The 23,108-nt window shown below is 44.0% G+C and overlaps 1 protein-coding gene across 1 annotated transcript; it reads left to right on the forward strand.

The window, feature by feature from the left end:
- Positions 1 to 271: 271 nt before the first annotated feature.
- LOC140588983 (E3 ubiquitin/ISG15 ligase TRIM25-like) lies at positions 272 to 6,838 on the forward strand. Its single transcript, XM_072711641.1, has 3 exons — positions 272 to 903; positions 5,907 to 6,002; positions 6,584 to 6,838. Exons 1-3 carry the CDS (start codon positions 313 to 315, stop codon positions 6,836 to 6,838), a joined length of 942 nt encoding a protein of 313 aa, XP_072567742.1. The 5' UTR covers positions 272 to 312.
- Positions 6,839 to 23,108: the final 16,270 nt, after the last annotated feature.

Genomic DNA, 23,108 nt, shown 5'->3' on the forward strand with positions numbered 1-23,108 from the left:
TTCATTCTCAGCAGAACTGCTCTCTTATACATTTCTACAAAATTTCTATCTACTATACAAAATAAAAGAAGTAGGATTATAGCTTGTTTCTGGAAAAACTATGTCAGTAACAGATATTCTCATAAAAGCTAAATAAATGTCTGTTGTGTGTATAGTTTGCATAATGTACTATTTTAGTTATAAATTCCAACTCCAGTGTTTGCTCAGTCTGCTCTTCTCAGTCTGGCCTCAGTCCAAAACCACACCTACTGCAGCCTGAGAAGCAGGAAGTGAGAGAAAACGAAACTGAATCATATCAGTGTTCATGGTAAAATGGCAGAAGCCAGTTCCGCACTGGATCCGAACCAGTTCAGCTGCCCAGTCTGTCTGGATCAACTGAAGGATCCAGTGACTACAGCCTGTGGACACAGTTACTGTATGAGCTGCATTAAGAGCTGCTGGGATCAGGAGGATTATCTTGGAGTTTACAGCTGCCCCCAGTGCAGACAGACCTTCATACCCAGACCTGTTCTGGGCAGAAACACCATATTGGCTGAGGTGGTGGAGAAACTGAAGCAGACTGGACTACAAGCAGCTACTCCTGCTGACCATTATGCTGGACCTGGAGATGTGGAGTGTGATTTCTGTACTGGGAGAAAACACAAAGCTGTCAAGTCCTGCCTGGTGTGTCTGGCCTCTTACTGTGAAACTCACCTCCAGCCTCACTATGAGTCTCCAGCTTTTAAGAAGCACAAGCTGACTGATACCACTGGACGTCTGCAGGACAAGGTCTGTTCCCACCATGACAGACCGCTGGAGGTTTACTGCCGTACCGACCAGCAGTGTATCTGTCTGCTGTGTGTGATGGATGAACACAGAGGCCATGATACAGTCTCAGCTGCTGCAAGAACGACGGAGATAAAGGTCAGACCAGAAGTTTTCTTATATAAATATAAAGTTAATTTTAAATAAATGGATTTTGTCTTAACAAATGTTGCCACAAATCACTCAGAACATCTGATTTGGTAACATGAAAGAAAAATTAACTGAAAGTGCACGTTTAAAAAGTTCTGATTTAATTGCTACTGAAACTCCTTCAAACATCGAATCATGTGGCTGCAGCTGAATATATACAGCAAGCAAACAGGGTCAAGAGGTTCACTTACTGTTTGGCTGAGCATCTGAATGGCTGAGATGTGTGAGCAAAGAGGGTTTAAATATGGTGTGATCACACATACAGTGGCTAACAATTAACTGGGCTAGAACTGGGGCCTGTTTCAGAAAGCAGGATGTCTTGCTCAGTCAGACAGCTTGTCAGATTTAAGGTAGTCTGGCCTAAATATAAGTGAATGAAGAAAAAGGCCATTTAATCTGGGGCACATTAAATCCAACAAGTTATCTGGCTAAGAAGAAATTTTGCTTTTTGAAACCGGTCCCTGGTTTTGCTAAATGGCTGTCCGACTTGCTGCACTGGAACGTGTTTAACTCGTCTGTAACGTCATTCCCAGCTCAGAGTTCCGGCCTCTGAGGTAAATGGAGCTCAGCATAAGAGTCGCGACTCCATCATCTCAGAAACAGCCACAGTCCTGGATTTTAATTTCACACACTGCAGTGTGTAGACTTTACTGAGAATGGTGCAGTAAACATGAAACAGCCCGAGTGTAAAGTAAAAGGAGCAAAGTAGTCAGGGCTGGAGTGGGACTGAATTTCTGACCAGGAATTCAAGCCCCCTGACAGCCCAATATAAAACTATATAAACAATTACACTGTTATTATATGTTTCAATTCACACGTCCATTTTCTAGGCTACTGAACACACATTCTTACCTACATGCTTTAATTTTACATTCATGTAATTTTTACTGGCACATTTCACTAATATTAATAAACCGTGGAGCAGCTTTGACATAAATAATGAAGCTTCGTCACAGTGCGCTGTCCTTGTGTCTCTTCCCCGTGTGGCCGGCAGCCATCGCTGTCCTTGTGTCTCTTCCCCGTGTGGCCGGCAGCCATCGCTGTCCTTGTGTCTCTTCCCCGTGTGGCCGGCAGCCATCGCTGTCCTTGTGTCTCTTCCCCGTGTGGCCGGCAGCCATCGCTGTCCTTGTGTCTCTTCCCCGTGTGGCCGGCAGCCATCGCTCTCCATCCGCTTTGTCGTCTCATTGTCTTTGACCCTAGTGTGTTCTTCCTTTTCCCCACATGGCTGTATTTGACTCAGTGGGTTGAGTGTGGGGCACCGAGGCTGGGACCAGCAGGTCATGGGTTTGAGGCTGGTCAGAAACCAAGCTCACCTCTTCCATTTCATTATTGGTTTTCTTCTCTTCCTAGTGATTCTTAGTTCTGTGTTCTCCTTGTGAAGCTTGTGCCTTGTTTTATTATATTCCACTGGTTTATATATTTTCCAAGTGTTGAATTCCTAGTGTGTGATTAGTGTTTTGTTGGAGTTTTCCTAGTCTTGTGTTCATTAGTATAAGTTACTGCACCTGTTTCCTGTTTTCCCTGCGCTGTTGTTATTGGTTAATTGTCTTATGTGTCACATCTGCCTCTTCGTTAGTTCGGTTGTCTGTTGTATTTAAGTGCTTGTCATGTTTCTTGCTGATTCCTCGTTTGTGTGTTGCTGGTGGAATGTTAGGTCATTGTCTTTAGTCACAGCCTGTTTTTCTACCTGGTTGCTTTTCCTGATTATCTTCCCTTAGTTGCCCATAGTGATGGCAAAACAAAGCTTTCTGAAGCAATTGTTTCGAAAAATGGTTCAGTACTCTAAGATTTTCTAAATGGTGAACATTAGTGACACTAGGTGGTCAAATAAGTAAATAGCAGTTCATTTTGACTGAGTGTAGTGCATCAAAATAAATACAAATAGGCAAACATTCAAGTAGTCTGTAGTGCTTTATGAACCTGAACGTACTGGTTAAATTGGGCTGTGCAGTTTCTTATGGATTGGGCTACCTCTGAATTACCTGGGAAGGGGTGCTTGGGTAACTCGAGGGGGTATTGGACTACAGATGTTTGTTGAGGAACAGTATTTGTTGAACAGTGTGGGGACTAAGTTGGTTATGTTTTTTGTTTATTCACAACTTCTGCTTTAGAGAATATCCACTGACACGCAATGGAGGATGCTGGAGTGCAGAGAAACTGTATCGCAAGTTCACATGTGTGTTTACACAGCCTTCTGCATATCCCAGAACTGCAAAGGGTCTTCAGAATGCAGTATATTTGGGTCACTGAGGTACTGCTGAACCTCCACAGTAGCATCTGCTGTAGAACCCTTGACCCGTTTGTTCTCCCCCATCACATCACTGTCCAGAAGATCCTACAGACCTGGAACTAAAATGACAAAACATGAATCATTAAATACACTGTGCATTTTGTACTGTGCAATAATAACTGTAATCCCAGTTCAGTTTAATTGAACATTTTCATTAAAACGTGAAAGGTTGCAACAGTACCGGTATGCATTGCAGTACCAGATGAGGTTCCTGCAGGCTCTGGTTCTGGTGCCTGATTGGCTACAGAAACCTGCAGTTTTATATCCTGGATCCAGCAGTGTGCCCAGTGTCATTATGCTCATGGTCTCAAAGACTGACAGCCTCTCAGTGAGCAACTTAAAGAGGTTCTTGCAGAACTGCTGGGCCTTGACATTCTGTGTCTGGGACAGTTTCAGATTCACAGCATGTCTAAGCTTGCGGATGAGAGGAATTACCTTGGATGCTGATACTCTCTTCTCTTCAGAAAGTGCAACAGTTGCCTCATTGAAATGTCATAAAACACCCAGACACTCATAAATTACATGATATTCCTCTGAGGTCATGGTTGTGAGCTCTGTCCTCAGAGTGACCAATGCAGCACCAGCTGGCTCTTCTTGATCATGTGATCATTGCAGCATCGAATAGGTGCTATTCCAGCTGGTTTCCACTTCTTGAATCATTCTGAGAGTGGGTCTGCCCATCTGCTGTTGGATTTGACAAAGCCTTTCTCTAGCAGTTGTACTGTTCTGAAGTAGGTCACGATCTGTCCTTCCTTGGATCTGATATCGCCAGGGTCCTTGTGTCTGATCAATGGCTTCACAACCAAATTCAGTGTATGAACAATGCAGGTTGTGTGTCTGACACAGGTAATCATATTTTGTGCAGCGTCAGTGTCAAGCATCGGACTTTATTTTGTATTCCCCACTCCTCCATCAAGGCTGCCTTGACTGCAGCCATGTTTTCTGCAGAATGAGACTCTGGGAATTTTCCTGCTCCCAATAATACGGCAGACAGCTCAGTCTTATCCTTTATAAAATGGCATTTGACTGCTAAATAAGCTTCCATATGTATGGATGTCCACGTGTCAGATGTTAGACTTACTGCTTTGGCTTTTTTCACCTCTTCCTTTGCTTTCTCTTTGTCTTAAATATTTCTTCCACCAGACCCTTTCATGTTTGTCTGGATAGGAGAATGTAGGTTGGATCCAGGATTCCCACAAACTCCCTAAATCCAGCATCGTCCACTATGGTGAAGGGTTGTGAATCTTTCACAATCATATTGACCAAAGCCTCATCAATCATTTGCTTCTTGGTCTCTATACTGGGAATATTATACAGATTATTCGGTAATACCCTCACCCAAATCTGATATTATGTATTCATACAATTAAACTGAACCTTAAACACAATAATGACTAATGATGATTATTATTATTGTTATTATTTTTATTATTAAATTTTTAATAATAAATTAATATTAAATTATTATTGTGATTAAAACTTATGCTGCAGTGTGTGCGCTGATATATTTGCTCTACAGCATGTTTGAAACCGGCATTGAGGTTTTCGCCTCATTTTCAGTTTCCAAAGCAGCCACATGGCTGAGTGCAGAACCAAGCTTCAGATGACCATGGTCACATGTTTAGGGAGGAACGGAGGAAACCTCGAAGCTGTGCTTCAGAATGTAGTGAATCGGTTTTTTTTGGCACATATCTCAGAGCTTCGGTGTCAAGCTTAACATCACTAGCTGCCCCATTCCCTCTGTTAGTCTGCGTGTCGTTTTCTTACCTACTTTTTCCCTGGTGAGTTCTGACCCCTTGTTGTTCCTTTATTTTATGTCTTTCCAGTTTTGTTCAGTTTCCTTAAATCCCTTTGTCTTGGAGCTTTTAAGTGGATCGTCACCTTGTTTCCCTGCCTGCACCAGGCCGCGCCCCAACATGCACATTAAATATATGATCTGTGCAAATTCTGAAACATCTTTAATAAATCACATTTTACACATTTTCTTTTCTGAATTTGCATGTAACATCAGTGATGCACACTATGATACGGTTTCTGTATGAATGGGTCACAACAGTCCAATATTAAACCAACTTCCCAGCAGATTCAGAGTTTTTAGTGTCACAGGAGAAAAGATGCATTATTGTTGTTCACAATGCAGTTTACTACACAGTGGCCCATTATCAACTGACATGCGATCTGACATAAATCAAATAGGGCGTCAGTTGAGTAGCCGGTCCTGCAATGCAGCCCAGGACACATTCGCCTTCACATTGCTGTAAGAATGTGGCCATATGCAGCCCAGACCACCTCCCAATGTGGGTTGAGTGAGCGGATCTCAGTGCATCCTCAATGTGTCCTGGGTGTGTTCACACCTGCAATTAGTGCTGTGCACTTGTGATTGGATCACCCAGGACGCATGTTAATACCAGGTGGAAACAGAACCAAAGGGTCTATGTCCATCTTATCATACCTACAGTCAATAAATAATTTATGAATATCCATCCATCCATCCATCCATCCATCTCCTAACCAGTAATCCCAGTCAGGGTCATGGGGACCTGGATCCTTTCCCAGGCAGCACAGGGCCCAAGGCTGGGGTCCACCCTGGACAGGATGATTAATGAATATGATCTCAGCTAATGAAACAAACTTATTTTGTCATCTTGTTTGCTGTCTGTAGAAACAAATTTGTGAAACACAGAAGGAATTTCAGCAGAGAATCCAGATGAGAGAGAAGGAGCTGCAGGAGCTGAGAGAGGCTGTGGCCTCAATCACAGTGAGTATGAACCTGAAGAGAAGATAACAGCTGGCTTGTGATCATGTTGAATCTTCTCTCAGATTCAACACATTGCAGATTTATAGAATTGTGGGGATTAATCAAAATAATGCTGCTGAGGGTTATTCTAGGTCAGAAATTTAATGGGACAAAGTTGCTAGATAACAGAGTTTAACCAGGCATTGCAGCAGTAGTAGCTTATTTATTTAGAAAAATACCATAAAATGCCCATTTGAGAAAAATGCAACTTTTCTCAACCCAGCATAATGCAAATAAACACCAAGAAAGTCACCTATTAAACTGAGACCTATTGGTGGCAACCAACCTGCCCCACACGGCCACCAGTCTCTGCCAAATCCCTGCAGCTGACAGTGTATGAGCTTAATGAGGGATCATCTCCAATCAGTGCTGGCTGGGTTTCAGTACCTGAGGCATCCAGCATGGTGACGCTCCAAACCCCAGCCCTGTGCTGTTTTTATACCTCCTATCGGCTCACATCACTATCGTACAATGAGGCTCTCTGGAGTCTCAAAAGGGGCCAATTGTAATTTACTGTCCTCTGCTCCCTGTGTCACCAACAGAGATCAGCACAGTCAGCAGTGGAGGACAGTGAGAGGATCTTCACTGAGATGATCCGCTCCATTGAGAGAAGATGCTCTGAGGTGACACAGCTGATCAGAGATCAGGAGAAGGCTGCAGTGAGTCAGGCTGAAGGAGACATGAAGAGGCTAAAACAGGATATTGATGAACTGAAGAGGAGACACTCTGAGCTGGAGCAGCTTTCACACACAGAGGATCACATCCATTTCCTCCAGGTAACAGAACAGCTACTTTGACAATAAGAAAACCAGAGTAATCAAATGGATGCATGTTCTCATTTGTATTTCAGCTAGTCTGTCATTTGTCAGATGTTAATGGTCTTGTTAATTAGATTTCTATACACATTTGTTTTGATGAAGCTGTTTAATCAGACTGTGTGTCTGTAGAGTTGCCAGGGTCTTCCTGTCACCCCTGAAGCTGGATTTGGACCCAGAATCTCCATCAGTCCACGCTGCTCTTTAGAGAACATGAGGAAGGTGGTTTCTGAGCTGAAGGATCAACTGGAGAATGTTTGCAAAAAGAAAATGCCGGAGATCCATCATGCAGGTTGATAAATAAAAACATTTTTCAGTCTGTTCATGTTAATATAGACCATGCAGAGAGAGTATGCAGTACAGTCAGCCTCACGTTTGTGTCACCAAGTCAGTTTCTGTTTCCAATAAGATTAAATCTTTATGAAAACTAATGAGCTCTAAATTCTACAGGATACAAAACCCAGATCACAATTCATGTTTCTTCTACATTACAGAATCCAAATATCTGTATCAAGTGTAACTTACCATGATTTGCAGTTTGTTAAAATGCCTGTTATTGTCTCTTATAATTATAATACCCTACTGTTGTCTCCACAGTGAGTGGAGTCCATCTCCCACAAGTAAATTCCTTTTACTCACATCCCTGTTTCTCTCTGTCACCTACTAGTTACCAAAGACACCATCCTTCCGGTATTAGTATCCAGGACCAGAGCAGAATTCTTACAATGTGAGTCTGTTCACACACACGCTTCTCTCTCCCTGTATGAGGTGGAGTGTGTTTTATTGTCTTTCGTTTTCTTCTGCTAGGGGAGCTTCTCTTTCTCTCTCCCGCTGTCTCCTGACCTTTCACATTTACATGAGCTGCTTTTTGTCAGTAGCTTTTGAATCCACTTGCAAAGCAAAACAAGTTTATTCAGGGTGTTTTTCCACTGCACCAGGTACGGTACTTTTGGTACTTTCCCTTTTCCATTGACTTCTGGTTGAGTACCAGTACCAAAAGTTCCAGTACCCAAAGTACCCTTTCTTTTTTGGTACCTTGGAACTTTGAGGTGGGACTTGCAAAAGCATTCATTGTTGATTTAAAAGATACATGTAAAAAGCATAAAAGCCCAAAAAACAAAAAAATAGTTAACTAAAAAGAAGTTACATTGTAGGCTACTAAACTCAATTACTGCTTAATTTAACTGAAAATTGAAAAGCTGTAGCAAACAGTAACGTTGTAAGCCCTGATTATAATGAGCTGACAGTGTTTGCAGACCTCAGGTCTTCAGGAAGCTTGTACCACAGACAGGGAGCATAGAGACTAACAGCTGCTTCATCCTGCTTGGTCTTCATTCTGGGACACTGAGTAAACGTTTCACAGATGCCCTCATGGGTCTGGATGCTTCATAACGTTACGGAAATTAGTGCCATTTAGTGCCTTGTAGACAAGTAAATATATTTGAAAATCAATCCTGTGATGCATAGGAACCCAGTGCAGTGATGTAAGGACCTGTGTAATATGCTCTACTTCCTTGGTGTTAGTGAGGACTCTGGGAGCAGCATTCTGGATGAGCTGCAGCTGTCTGACGGATTTATTACCAAGACCTGCGAAGACACGATTACAAGAGTCTAGCCTTCAGAAAATAAACACATGAACAAGCTTTTCTGTATCTTGAAATCCTTTCATTCTTGCTATGATTTTAAGGTGGTGGGAGGCTGATTTTGTAATTGTCTTTATGTGACTGTTGAAATTTAGGTCTGAGTCCAGAACTACACCAAGATTTCTAGCTTGATTTGTAGGTTTCAGTGTCATGGATTCATGGTGAGCAATAGCTTTCAGTCTTTCTGACTGAACCAATACAGGGATTTGGGTGCTGGGAACACAGGAGGATGGGCCAGACCCAGGGAAAAGAACATGGACGCATCAAAGGAAAGAAATTAACAAAACATAACACCTCTTCCCTACCCTGTTAAGATAACTAAAACCAAAGATAGAAAATAAAAACCCAGACTACACTAGGCTTACTCACCCGAACGTAAATACAGAAGGTGGCACTCGACCTCTAACCCAGTGTGTTTATACAGAGAGAGGACCTACGTGTTAATGTATGTGCACACACTTCTTACCTGTTAAATTTCACAAGGGGGGGGGGGGGGATTGCAGAAGACAGGAGGAGAGTATCAAAGACAACAAATTCACCAAATGACACTAACAGCACATCCATATCTCCCCTCCTAGACACATAGACACAGCCAGCTTTTGAATGCTAGGCCCCTCCCATCAGGAAGAGACCAGTCGGGATTGGTTAGATCTTCCACTGGAATACTGAGCACCAATGATGGGTTGCCCTGTATTTCAGATGGATAGGGCTTAACAGCCAGGAGCAGCAGTCCTGTTCTTGACAGATCTGGGAAAAGAGGGAGAAAGAAAACAGATATCTACACACACACACCCCCCCCCCCTTCCCATGTGACACTATAGTCACATGGGGACACTGTAATGTAGAGTTGTGTGTCATCTGTTTAAATGTAATAAAAGGTTTTGGTAACACTTCACTGAAGGCCATATTTTTAGTAATAACATTCATAATGCATTACATAACAGTTAGTTCCGACCAAGAAACCTGATTGGATGAGAGGCGTTCTGTGAGTGCCGTTATCAGAGTATAACCGCATTCAGACATCTCACACTTTACAGGTGTATCTATAAACCATTACATATGAAGGGTTGCCAGGTCCATGGTTTTCCCGCTCAATTGGGCATTTTTTGTGATAAAATTTTTATGTAACAATTTTAACATAGAACAAAACACAACAAACCCCCCCCCCCTCCCCCATACCCTGAGACAGCATGTAAGCGAAAAGAAAAAAACACAGACACACACACACATATATATCATCCATCAAGTCGCCGGCACACCCAGCCCCAGAGAGAGTGCAGCTGAAAGCTGAGGACAAAACAGCGATACAAGTAGAAACAGTGAAAATAAAGACGTAACAGAGTGAGATTATTTAATTAAAATAGATGAGTAGATAGGTAAATAAATAAATAAGTGAGTAAATAAATAATGCAGACTCACGCAGTGACCCCCAGCCAGCCCTTGACTAGCTGCCCATGTTGAAGCTCTGAAGAGTAGAGCTAGAGGGATTATTAATTCAGGCCGCAGACAGTGTGAGCAGCAGCAAGTTAAAGAAGGTAGACGTCCAGACAGAGGGAAAGGCGGTCAGGAGATTTACAGTGAGAGGTTAATAACAACTTAGCTGCCAAGGAGGCGGATATCAGGAGCCTGTGCTGGGAGAGAGATAGGGAGAGAGAGGAGAAGTTCAGAGGAAGAAGGACTGCAGGGGAGAGAGGAATAGAACAGGAATAAAACGATGTGAGAGATCTAGCTACGTAATCGCAAAGAGCAGCAACAGGAGGACAGTCCCAGAACATATGGAGAAACATGCCAGGGACTGGAAGGGGACAGAGGTGACATAATGGATCAGGCTCTAAACCCATGAGATGGTGTTTCCTGGGAGTGGGGTACAATCTATGGACAAATTTAAATTGTGTTTGCTGATGATTTGTATTTTTAGAACAGTTTTTTCCATCTGCCAGATGGCAGTGACAGAGAGAGGTTTGTAAGAGGTTTGCTGAGAAGGGAATAGAGACTGGACACAGGCTTAGAACTGGGGGAGAGAGTCGAAGCAAATGTGCAGAGCGGATGAGGAGGAAGAGGAGAGGAGAAAGAGTGACTACAAGCCCTAAGCACAGACCTCAGCTGGAGGTAAAAAAGAATGCAAAGAGGAATGAAGGTTAAACATGGACACAAGAGACTGAAACGTTTTGAGACCCAAGCTGTTAAAAATATCACCCAGAGTAGAAATGCCAGACGATGACCATGGTGAGCTGGAGATGGGGCCTCCAATGTTCAGGACAGGGTTGTGGAACAGCGGAGTGCGGGGGTGTCACTTCGGGAAGGGGCTCAGCAATCGCTCAACCCTCCTCCATGTACGAAGGCCATGGGAAATAACTGGACCAACAGAGGACAAGATAGATTTTAATTTAATGGGCAAGAAAGGGAGAGAGGTTAGACAGTGGGGAATGACATCCTGCTTGGATGAGAAGCCAGACAGGGGTGGATTGATCCAACTCCCTTAGGGTGAAAGCATGGTGATACAGTTCAAAATTTGGGAGGGCGACACCCCCATCTAACCGGTCACGGAATAGAGTGGAATGTTTAACAGAAGGTCTCTTACCATCTCAAAGAAATACAGAAACTACAGACTTAACAGAAGCCCAGTATCTAGGTGGAGGAGGAAGCGGAAGTAAGGAACTAACAAAATTAGTCCCCTGGAGGACGTTCATTTTAATAATGGCCAGTCTCACCTGGAATGAAAGGGAAAGAGACCATGAGGAGATCGAGATTTTAATACCCTCCAGAACATGGTGGAAACCAGCAGCTGTAAGCTCCGGGACAGAGGGGTAGATGTCTAACCCCAGGTATCTGAAGGAGTCCGCCTGAGGAATAGAAGAAGGAAATGAAGAAGAGCGACAGGCAGGATTCAGTGGAAGGAGAGAAGACTTTGACCTGTTAATCTTATAGCCAGAGAGGGATTCATATGTTTAAAACAAATTAAGGATGTGAGGTGTCACACCCTGCTCCGTACGATCCCGATGTGTGCCACGCCCCCCTCATTACCTCGTGTTCAACCCTGATTGTGCTCGCCTGTGTCCTATTAAGTCTAGCTTGTCTTGTGTATTTAGTCCTCGTCTGAGTCAGTCTTCCCCAGACTTGTCATTGTATTGTCATGTGCTGTGCTTTGCCCGTCTTTTGTTCATTAAACCCCCGTTTCCCTGACGTCCTGGCTTGCTCGCCTAATTCCCTGCTCGCCCACATCGCCCGAGCGTGACATGAGGAAGATCAGTGGGGGCATTGCTAAGATAAAGTAGCAGATCATCAGCATATAAGGAGACTTTTTGAGGAACAGGATAGGAGAAATAAGATCAGAATGACAGAGGCCTGCAGCTCGGGGCTCTAATGACAGATTAAAGAGTATATTATATGATAAGGGACAGCCCTGCCTGGCACCTCGAGAAAGTCAAAGAGGAGGAGAGGAGTTGGCATTAGTCAGGAGGACTGAGGAGGGAGAGGAGTAGAGGGTCTGGACCAAGTTGGTAAAATACGGGCCGATGCCCATTTGATCGAGGAGCCTCCATAAGAAAGTCCAATTCATCCGGTCAAATGCCTTCTGTGCATCTAAGGAGAGAAGGGCAGCAGGGAAGAGAAAGGAGCTGCCTGAGGAGAACATGGTCTTGGAGAAGACCAGACCCAGGATCTGCAAACAGAAACATACCGAACATCATCAGAAGCTGGTCCAATTTGAAGCGATGCCACTTCTTGTACATACAGTTCATGTGTACGTAGAAGTTTCTTGTGTCTGTCAAAACTGTTTGGTTCACTTGTTAAGCTTTTATTATTTTTTTAGAGTAAAGTAGTAATTCCTGGCATTGAAGAATATCTGCATCATGCACCATCGACCATCGCGAGCCAAACCGCTGGCAAAGGCGACCATGGCGTTACGAAGGAAGCCCTTAACAGGCATCCAGCAGTAGGCTGGGTCATCAGCTGAGCCGACATTTTTATTCAAGAAAGCCCAGCAAAGATTATACTTCCTGTGGCAGCTGAAAGAAGCAAGCCTTCCCCCTCCCATCCTCACCATGTTCTATAGAGGCACCATCGGGAGTGTTCTGACTAACTGCATCACCATCTGTTATGGCAGCTGCAACAAATCTGACCACAAGTGCCAGCAGAGAGTAGTGAAGACTGCAGAGAACATTATGGGATGCCTCTCCCTTCCCTACAAGCCACTTCTCGCAAACGCAGTGTCCACAAGGCCTGCAGCATTGTGCAGGACCCATCACATCCCTCACATGGTCATTTCACACTCCAGCCATCTGAGAGAAGATACTGCAGCATCAGAGCCGGGTCTGCCAGGCTGCGTGGCAGTTTTTGCCCCCAGGCTGTCAGGCTCCTCAACACCATGCTGCCCCCCAGGATCCCTCACTCTGCCTCATCACTGCCTCAACCCCCCCTTAAGCCACAACTAAAGGCCACAGACCGACCCTTAAGCGCTGCACTGCACTTAACACTTTGTCACCCTGACATGGGGGCGATAAGAAGAATCCCCATTATTCTCTGTCTGCTCCATTATTCTGCTTCTATTCCTACTTTCGGCTGTTAGAAATTTTAGACGTCTTACTGCTATTACTACTATTATCATGCACTGTTTCACACTGTGAACTCAGGCTGTTACAATGTACATGATGGTGAATTCAGGTCTAATTGATTAGATAAATACATCATATATTTAATATAGTTCTAACAATATTACACATTACTGTATATTGCACAATGCATTCTTCTTCCTAAATTGCACTATCCTGTATGTCCTTTGCACATTGTCTTGTCTTGTTTTTTTATATTGCACTAAGTTTATGTTACACTGAGAGTCCCTGAGCGTCATCATTTTGTCTCTCTGTATACTTATATATGGAGGAGATGACAATAATGTTCACTTTGACTTTGACTTTGATCTCGGGGTCTTGTTCACGGTGCAGCAATTTGGATAAAGAGGGAACTGAGCTGGAAGGCGAAGCTTTCGATTTACCAGTTGATCTACGTTCCTACCCTCACCTATGGCCATGAGCTCTGGGTAATGACCGCGAAAATGAGATTGTGATACAAGCAGCAGAAATGAGTTTCCTCAGCAGAGTGTCTGGGCTCAGCCTTAGAGAGAGGGTGAGGAGCTCAGACATTGGGGCTCAAAGTAGAGCCGCTGCTCCTCCGCATTGAAAGGAGTCAGCTGATGGTTCGGACATCTATCTAGGATGCCTTCTGGACGGCTCCCTGGGGAAGTGTTTCAGGGCATGTCCAACTGGGAGGAGGCCCTGGGGCAGACCCAGAGATTATATATTATATATACCCTAAGAGATTATATATAATATATACTACATTATAGATTATATGTTATATATACTAGATTAGATAAGTGGCACAAAATGGATGCATGGATGGATGGATGGATGGATGGAACTGTATTGAAAAATAACGCTAATTATGAAAGCAGGCAAGTAAGAATTTCAAGTTATTTCTAGTTCAAGTTCCATTGTACTTTGTATACATGACACTGCTTTCTTATAAACTTATACTGCCATTAAATTTTGAAGCCGCTGTACACAGAAGGACACAATAGTGTTTGGAATATTTTCTTTCTTGCCTCTGAAAAGACAGTTCGTCTGGCCACTCATTCTTAAAAAATCAGTACCGTATGTAAAGACAATGTCCCGCGACAAAACGTGACCATACTGCCACCCCAATTTCAGGTGGTACTGCATCTTGCGCATGCGTCGCGTTATCCTCATGTAGAGGCACAGACGAAGCATGGTAGTTTGCAAACCCTACAGGCGATTTACAAGGTAATAAAACTGTCACATGCATATAAATGCGTGAAAATCTCACGCCAGCCAGTTGATCAAAGTTGGCAGGCCTGTGAACTGGCGCTTTGAATTTGTAAAACGTAGGGAAATATACACAGCCCTCATTGCTGTGGTACGTGTGCAGGGAATATCAAAATAATAATTTACCAATAATAATACTTAAATAGGACACGTGCGCATGTGCAAAGTACACAGCTTGACCGAACTATTAACGTTTCCGTGTACGCATGCGCAGTGTAGATACGCGAGTGTTGCGCTTTGCGGAGAACCAGCCTAGATGCGTCCGCGTCCGCGTTGGGAGCATCACGTCGGCTCGCTGCTGGAGAGAGGTGTGTGTCCAATGTGGTTTGAAAGAAGTTCATATTGTGACGTATATACAAGCTCACTTTTAGTGGTAATCTTTGTCGTATAATTTTATGGTTAACATGTTTGATGATTGCTGTTTGTAATTTTATTTACCTGTAATTAAGCCTATTAGTTTAACGCGCATCATTTTGGCGCGTATTCCTGCCGGCGTCGCGCGGGCATCCGACATTTCCTGAGGTATTTCACATACTTGAATTCCTGCTTCGTTTTTATATTTTATGTATCATACAGAATAACATAACGCAGGCTAAAGTGCAGTTCGGTCCACAGCGAGTCTCTCAGCGCGGCGTGTCTCTCAGCGCGGCGTGTCTCACAGCGCAGGGGGCAGCCGGAGCGCCGCAGACTCGGGCGGCTACATGAGTATATTGGGAATAAAATGTGTGTATTGGAGCGAGTTCTGTGTTAGTGAGTGTGTGAGGTGTGACACTGATAATGATGGAGATGCTGGGCTTCGTGATGGGATTAATCGCTCTTCCTCTTGCCTACAGACTCCTGCCAGCTGACGCTGGACCCCAACACAGCAAACAGCCGCCTGTCTCTGTCAGAGGGGAACAGGAAGGTGACAGAGGGGGCAAAGCAGCCATATCTTGATCATCCAGAGAGATTTGACAGCTGGCCCCAAGTTCTGTGCAGAGAGAGTCTGACTGGTCGCTGTTACTGGGAGGCTGAGTGGAGTGGAAAAGGAGCCTGGATAGGAGTAACTTATAAAGGAATCGGGAGGAAAGGAGGGAGTACTGACTGTCTGCTTGGATTCAATGACAAGTCATGGAGTCTGTTCTGCTCTCCTGACAGTTACTCTGTCCGGCACAATAATAAACAGACTGACATACCCATAAAGCCCTCAGGCTCCCGCAGAGTAGGAGTGTATCTGGACTGGGCGGCTGGTACTCTGTCCTTCTACAGAGTCTCCTCTGATGGACTGACCCTCCTGTACAGCTTCACCTCCTCATTCACTGAACCCCTCTGTCCAGGGTTTAGGGTTTATTATAACTCCTCCATGTCCCTGTGCATGCTGGGATAGCTCACTGTGTGCTGGAGGAATCATTTTTATCTTATCAGAGTGTCACATGTCGCCGCTTCTCCATGGCAAAAAGGTAAAATCTGCTTTTTAACCAGTATAACCCTTTTTACTCTGTCTGAAGTGTGACGTGTCAGACAAAAATAAATGAATGTTTGTTCAGTTGCCAAACTCATGCAAAATGACTGTTTTTCTCTGACTTCTGTTCTGTGTTGTCTGTGAATGCACAAAAACTGCCAAAACAAATTCATAGTACATGCAGTTGTACCAATTAAGTCAATTCTGATTCTGAATAAAATAAAATGTAATGAAATGTAATCCTGATGAGTGGGGGGACTTTTCCCCTCCCCTGTATATATACATTTAATATATTTCTGTCTATATACAGTATTTGCTACCTGTACACTGACAATAAAAGCTTCCTATTCTGTCCTATTAATGTCCCGGTTCAGTGCTGCCCAAAGCGTAACTGAGTAACACACGTAATCCGCGTCTCTGGTCGCAGCAGCCTGATATCGCAGCGGCGATGCTTTGGCCAGCAGGGGGCGGCAGACGGCAGACATTTTATTAACTCAAAACCTACAGCGGTCCTCAGGTAACTGAGTAAAGACAAATAATATAATCAAATTAATCACATGTTAACTAAATATAGATAAATGACATAAAATCTTAATAAAGTAGTACTACAACAAAAATTTTGTGATGTTTCAAAAAAACACCTGATCATCAATGATGGCATGTAGGTGATTACCAATTACCAGAAAAAGCATGAATTCTGTTTCATTAGGAATACTAATATATATATATATATATATATATATATATATATTTAGGTTTTTTTTTAAGTTTCTTTTTTACTCCACACAATTTAGGAATGACACTGTCAGCCACAATGTGTCCCACAATACACTCACAGCAGCATTGCAGCAATACAGATATATCACTGAACACAAAGGAAAGGTGGATTCTTACTCTGACGTCCCTGTCCGTCCTCTAGTGACGAGCTCCACATTCTGTGCTGCTGCCTCTGCTGGCCGCTTGTTTGTTTCTCTCCCCCCTGTCTAATTTAGATGTGGTGCACCTGTTCCCCTGGGGGGGGGGTCTATAAGGTGGGTTCCCGGCTAAGGGGGGAGGAATGGATCCTGTGGCAGCCACCACGCCGGCTTCGGCTCTGCATCGGTGTTTCATTGTCCTTTTCTGTTATGTTCTCTCCTGTTTGTGCTCTTTGTTAATAAATTACCCCTGACAATCGAGCCATCCTGGGTCTGAGTCCGTTTATGCTGCGTCTGACAGCAGCCGGAACGTAACACTTACAGAGACTAAAATGCATGAGCATAAGGGTTTACAGCCTATATGCACAAGCATTTCTCTCACATCTGTGATATACTTACAGACAGTGTCACACATGCAAACAGGGATATTTATGCCTCTGGTGACATAAGGGGGGGGGGGGGGGGGGGGTAGGTGCAGAAGGAAGCAAGTTTCCATTTGTTATTTACAACGGATGCACTACGTGTATGTTTGTATCTGCTGCTTTCAAAAGAATTACCTCCTGAGATCAGTAAATTTTATCCAATTCTTAATCATTGAAATTCTTAAAACGTCGACAATATTGTCATGAGTAAGAAGCGTATTGGTCAATTACAAAAAATTCGCATGCAGATACAGTATAAAGTCAAAGTAATTAAACATCTGGGGCCAAGAGCCTGAAAGACCACAAGTCCTGCTACCGGTTATTGTGTTTGTGTCTGCAGCCAAGTTTCCAGCAAATCCAAATAACTCTGGCCAATGCCATAAACCACAGGCATCACCCTAACGATAAGTAGTGGATGTACATTGGAGCAGTGAGTAGTGGTTTACATTTAGTCCCATGTGACACTAGGCTTTTCTCCCAGGGGTGTAAGGTTAGAGAGACCTACCAGACAGAAAACTACCAGTATTTTTTTTTCATATTTACTAATGTATATTTACATTTATATACTTACTTATTTACATTTTACTTATTTATCAGACGCTTTTATCAAAACAACATACAAATAAGGAAGCAAACTGATACGGTGCTGGGCGTCACCCCGGTACCCGAAGTGCTTGGAAAGATTAAAAACTGAAAAACATTGGATCAAAGATCGAGTCCAAGCGCATCAATTATTAATAATAATACTTAAGAATATCAGTGCTCAGCATCAGCATGTATGGGCCCTCAGGACCTATGATGATGAGCACAAAAACACCCACGCAAATTCCCAAACTGCACAATATTGTGTTTTGAGTGAAACCTCAATGAGTCTTTAGGTCCGGATACTGTAACAATACCCAGGAACTCGGGCGTTACATGCAATTCCCAAAGCGCACCACTAGATGGCGGCTTCCTGCCGTGAGCTGAAACAGCCGCCGGAGGGCTGATGCGCGGCAAGTTTCCCCAGCCGCCAACCAGCGTGTATCAGGGCTTTTGCCTGCTGCTTTCCTCCAGCTTATTTTCTTGTGTAACTTGGTGCTGTGCTCCTCGCCATATAAACAAACTCAGCCTCGCAAACATTAAAAAACCTGGATGCTATAAAAGGATCGTTCTCCCATAGTCCCATATTCGGTTCTGATTTCATCCGACATTTTCACTATCCTTTTATGTTGCTGCAAACGTAATCGTATGATTACATTATATCGCGACGTCCCTTGTCCCTCCTCCCAAGTTTTGTTGAAGCTGCATGAAGGTCTGACTTACTTTTGTAATGTTTAAAATGTGTTGATCATTTTGTCCACTGCAAAAAAGAAGCGTTTACTTTTATTTTGGAGATGTTTATTTGCAAAGCAATTTACAATTGAGAAAGCAGGGAGCTGAGCAGCAAACTTAGGGCAGTGTGACTATGCAGGTATGGACTCAAATACCCACGGTCAGCAGAATGATGTCACCATTGGGCCCTGGGGCAAGACCCTTAACCCCCCAACTGCCCCAGAGACTGTCTGACCTGCTTTCTCAATCGTATGTCACTTTGGATAAAAGGATCTGTTAAAATAAGTGTGATTGCTAAAGTTTATCTGTTAAAGAAGTGGTTGCTCATCACATTCTGGGTTCAGGTATGACCCAGACTGAGGCCACGCCTCCGCACACTAAACAGAACCATGAAATATGATGGCAGCCCTGGTCCCAGAGGGAGGGGCTCAGAATGTATGTCAGTTCCTCGCCACTCCGACAAGATGTGGGTTTTTAGGGTGACAGTGGTAATTCCCAGCTCCCCCGGTCAGTCCCTGGAACACCGCCATGGGAATCGCACATCTATGTCCTGTTCACGTTTCTGCACCCTCCCAGAATGCCTTGCTCGCTGGACTCTCTGTCATAAAGACACCTTTTGTTCCCAGCTCGCAAACACTGGAGGTCCCGTGAAGAGAGGAGGCAGGCGATAGACTAAAAGAGGTTCAGGCTTCTACACACACAGCCCCCCAAAGCCAAAATGGACTCAGGCAGAACGTTCTGTTCCCCTGGTAACCCTGTGCCTTGACAGATCAAGATAAGACCTTCTGTGGGGCCTCTGAGTCCACAACTATATTAGTGATGTAGAATCGATGTCTGGTGATCTCATTATATTTGTTTTTATATAAATATACACTCACCTAAAGGATTATTAGGAACACCTGTTCAATTTCTCATTAATGCAATTATCTAATCAACCAATCACATGGCAGTTGCTTCAATGCATTTAGGGGTGTGGTCCTGGTCAAGACAATCTCCTGAACTCCAAACTGAATGTCAGAATGGGAAAGAAAGGTGATTTAAGCAATTTTGAGCGTGGCATGGTTGGTGGTGCCAGACGGGCCGGTCTGAGTATTTCACAATCTGCTCAGTTACTGGGATTTTCACGCACAACCATTTCTAGGGTTTACAAAGAATGGTGTGCAAAGGGAAAAACATCCAGTATGCGGCAGTCCTGTGGGCAAAAATGCCTTGTTGATGCTAGAGGTCAGAGGAGAATGGGCCGACTGATTCAAGCTGATAGAAGAGCAACTTTGACTGAAATAACCACTCGTTACAACCGAGGTATGCAGCAAAGCATTTGTGAAGCCACAACACGCACAACCTTGAGGCGGATGGGCTACAACAGCAGAAAACCCCACCGGGTACCACTCATCTCCACTACAAATAGGAAAAAGAGGCTACAATTTACACGAGCTCACCAAAATTGGACAGTTGAAGACTGGAAAAATGTTGCCTGGTCTGATGAGTCTCAATTTCTGTTGAGACATTCAAATGGTAGAGTCAGAATTTGGCGTAAACAGAATGAGAACATGGATCCATCATGCCTTGTTACCACTGTGCAGGCTGGTGGTGGTGGTGTAATGGTGTGGGGGATGTTTTCTTGGCACACTTTAGGCCCCTTAGTGCCAATTGGGCATCGTTTAAATGCCACGGCCTACCTGAGCATTGTTTCTGACCATGTCCATCCCTTTATGACCACCATGTACCCATCCTCTGATGGCTACTTCCAGCAGGATAATGCACCATGTCACAAAGCTCGAATCATTTCAAATTGGTTTCTTGAACATGACAGTGAGTTCACTCTACTACAATGGCCCCCACAGTCACCAGATCTCAACCCAATAGAGCATCTTTGGGATGTGGTGGAACGGGAGCTTCGTGCCCTGGATGTGCATCCCACAAATCTCCATCAACTGCAATATGCTATCCTATCAATATGGGCCAACATTTCTAAAGAATGCTTTCAGCACCTTGTTGAATCAATGCCACACAGAATTAAGGCAGTTCTGAAGGCGAAAGGTGGTCAAACACCATATTAGTATGGTGTTCCTAATAATCCTTTCGGTGAGTGTATATCAGTGGAGATTTCTTTAAGACTGCAAGGGAAGCTCAGCTTCCCCTATAATGTCACAAAATTAATGGTCAAATTATGTACTATTGTATTAACATTTTATTGACTAAAAATGCGTTAGGAAACGTTCATCTCAAAGACGAGTTCGTTCAGAATCAGTTAGATATAGCAGGTCGGAAGAGTGGCAGAGATTCTCAAAGCAACTCACATGTTGGGGTAAATTTCTTCCAGCCTCTTCTCATGCAGGAAGGTCAAGAGTTCCATGTTTGTCATATTCTTTGATGGCAATGCTGGGAAATTCTGCATTTCCTTTGCAAGTTTTGTGCCATCAATGTCTGGCTGGCTGTCATGGGTCAGAGCAGTACTTAAAGTGTGACACTTCTGTAGCAGGTCTTCTTCTCCTAAGTAGGGAAAATTGAGGAGCACACCAAACTCTCCAAGATTCTGAAATCTTTCATCAAGAGAAGAGATGGCAGTATCCACGACCACATTAAAAAATGTGGTTTCCATTTTGCGCAGTGCATCTTGTATGGGCTCATCTGGAGACTCCTAGCCAAAGTGTCTTTTTGTGGTTCTCAACCGCTTTTGTTTTTCAGCCTCCACGTTCATCTCTTCACACATCTCCTTTGCAGTTGTCTGTGCATCAGAAAATCCAGTGTTTCTGTAACTGGTGAGGGAATCTCTGGTTTTCTTCAGCAAGTCGACAGCCACATCAAGCTGCATGGAGGGTGAATGTATCAGTTTACTGACATACCAGATCTTGCTGAGAATGTCATACCGTATGGCAGTACAAATGCAAAAGCGATAGGATCCAATCTCCTCAGTCAAATACTGGGCTTCAACTCTTACCACAGGGTCTGCAGTTGCTCACCTCCAAAAGAGCCTCTCTGATTTGCCCGACATATTACAGGGTCCTTACCCGACATGTTACAGGGTCCTTACCCAACATGTTACAGGGTCCTTACCCAACATATTACAGGGTCCTTACGAGGTGCACGATCACATGCACGACTAGAGTTCTACAGAAGAGCAATACTCTGTGTGAGCTGAGCCAACTGCTCCTGCTGACGCTTCAACAGTTCTCTCACTTCCTCCATCGCAGCCGACTGGGATGAATTACCAGCACCCTGAGGACCACCTTGAACCCCATACTGAATACTGAAAAATGCAGGTATATCAATATATTTTCAGAACGAGATATGGGATTACAGAATACCCTTTATATCAATATACCTTTATTGTGCTTTAAAATTAGGGCTCTATTAAAGAATTTTAATAGAAACTTATAGTATTCCTTCCTGACTGTAAACAACTCGATGGCTTTGCTGTAATGAATGCTGTCCGGCGAGCAGGCAGGAAGCGGGGAATGACAAGGCAGGCAGACCAGATTCCAAAAAGCAAATGGGTTTATTCAGATGAACAGGACAGACAACAACAAACATCAATGACGGATCTGGGGAAAAAGGCCTCAGACGCGGACTAAATACACAAGACAAGCCGAAAATAACAGGAAACATTTGATCACAATCGGGGTAGTACGCGTAGGTAATGAGGGGGCGTGGCACACAGGAGGATCGGACGAGCAGGTCGTGACATTTGCATTATGATGGTTGGACTCTGAGCACTGGAAAGGTTCTTTTAGAATAATGTGTTCATCATCTGGCACAGTCTGCAGTTTTTGGCCAACTCAGCCAGATATCAGGTAATTTTGACCTATTTTTGGAATTTTGTTGCTTAACGCAGGCCAGACGATTAATGAAATAATCTTGAACACGCATAAAAAATTTTTTATTCCTTAACTGAAATACCTGGCCTGTAATGGTTAAATGCAACTCGCTAGTACAGTACGCGGCAGGTGGTAAAGTGTTTTTTTCTCTTTTTCTAACTATTGTCGTAACCAGTGTCTGATTGATATGTAACATTCGAATAACATGAAAATCGCCATCCATATAAGGTACCTTAAACTGTATCGGGGGGTGATTGTCTAATGCTGTCATTCCATTTATTCATGCTACAAAGTGCCACCACAATAATGGCGGCAGTCCAAGATGGCAGCCCCCACAAAGAGCTCATTGCATTACTATATACAGGCAACCAAATAGTAGCCACAGTCTAAGACCTAGGAGTTTACTATACAAAGTGACGAGTGCCAGAATATGACGAGAAACCCTTCATGTTTCCTGTAGTGTTTTCCCCAGAGTGACTGCGGCAGCATGTGCACCTGCTGAAACCGGCCATGCAGACGCAGTCATGGAGCAGGTAGAGGAGGCCTATCCACCTCAGAGCCACACACTTTCTTTCTGCTGTGGGGAGCCAGAACACAATGACCCAAACTGCCCCACTCAAGCACTGCATCCTCACCTTGATCAGCAGCCGGGAAACGTGGGGTGGGCTGGACTTTGCAAGACTTATATGTCGGCAAGCCTGTATGTCGACTGCCTGGTGGACGGGATGCCCTGCCAAGCCCTGGTGGACACAAGGTCCACCATCACCCTGCTCTACCCATTTGTGCTGCCCACACCAACAGGGCCACACCGGGCAGCTGGGGGGCAACAAATGTCCAACTGACCTTGGTGATAGTCA

This window comes from Paramormyrops kingsleyae, chromosome 4, assembly GCF_048594095.1.
Source record: "Paramormyrops kingsleyae isolate MSU_618 chromosome 4, PKINGS_0.4, whole genome shotgun sequence".
Taxonomy (NCBI): domain Eukaryota; kingdom Metazoa; phylum Chordata; class Actinopteri; order Osteoglossiformes; family Mormyridae; genus Paramormyrops; species Paramormyrops kingsleyae.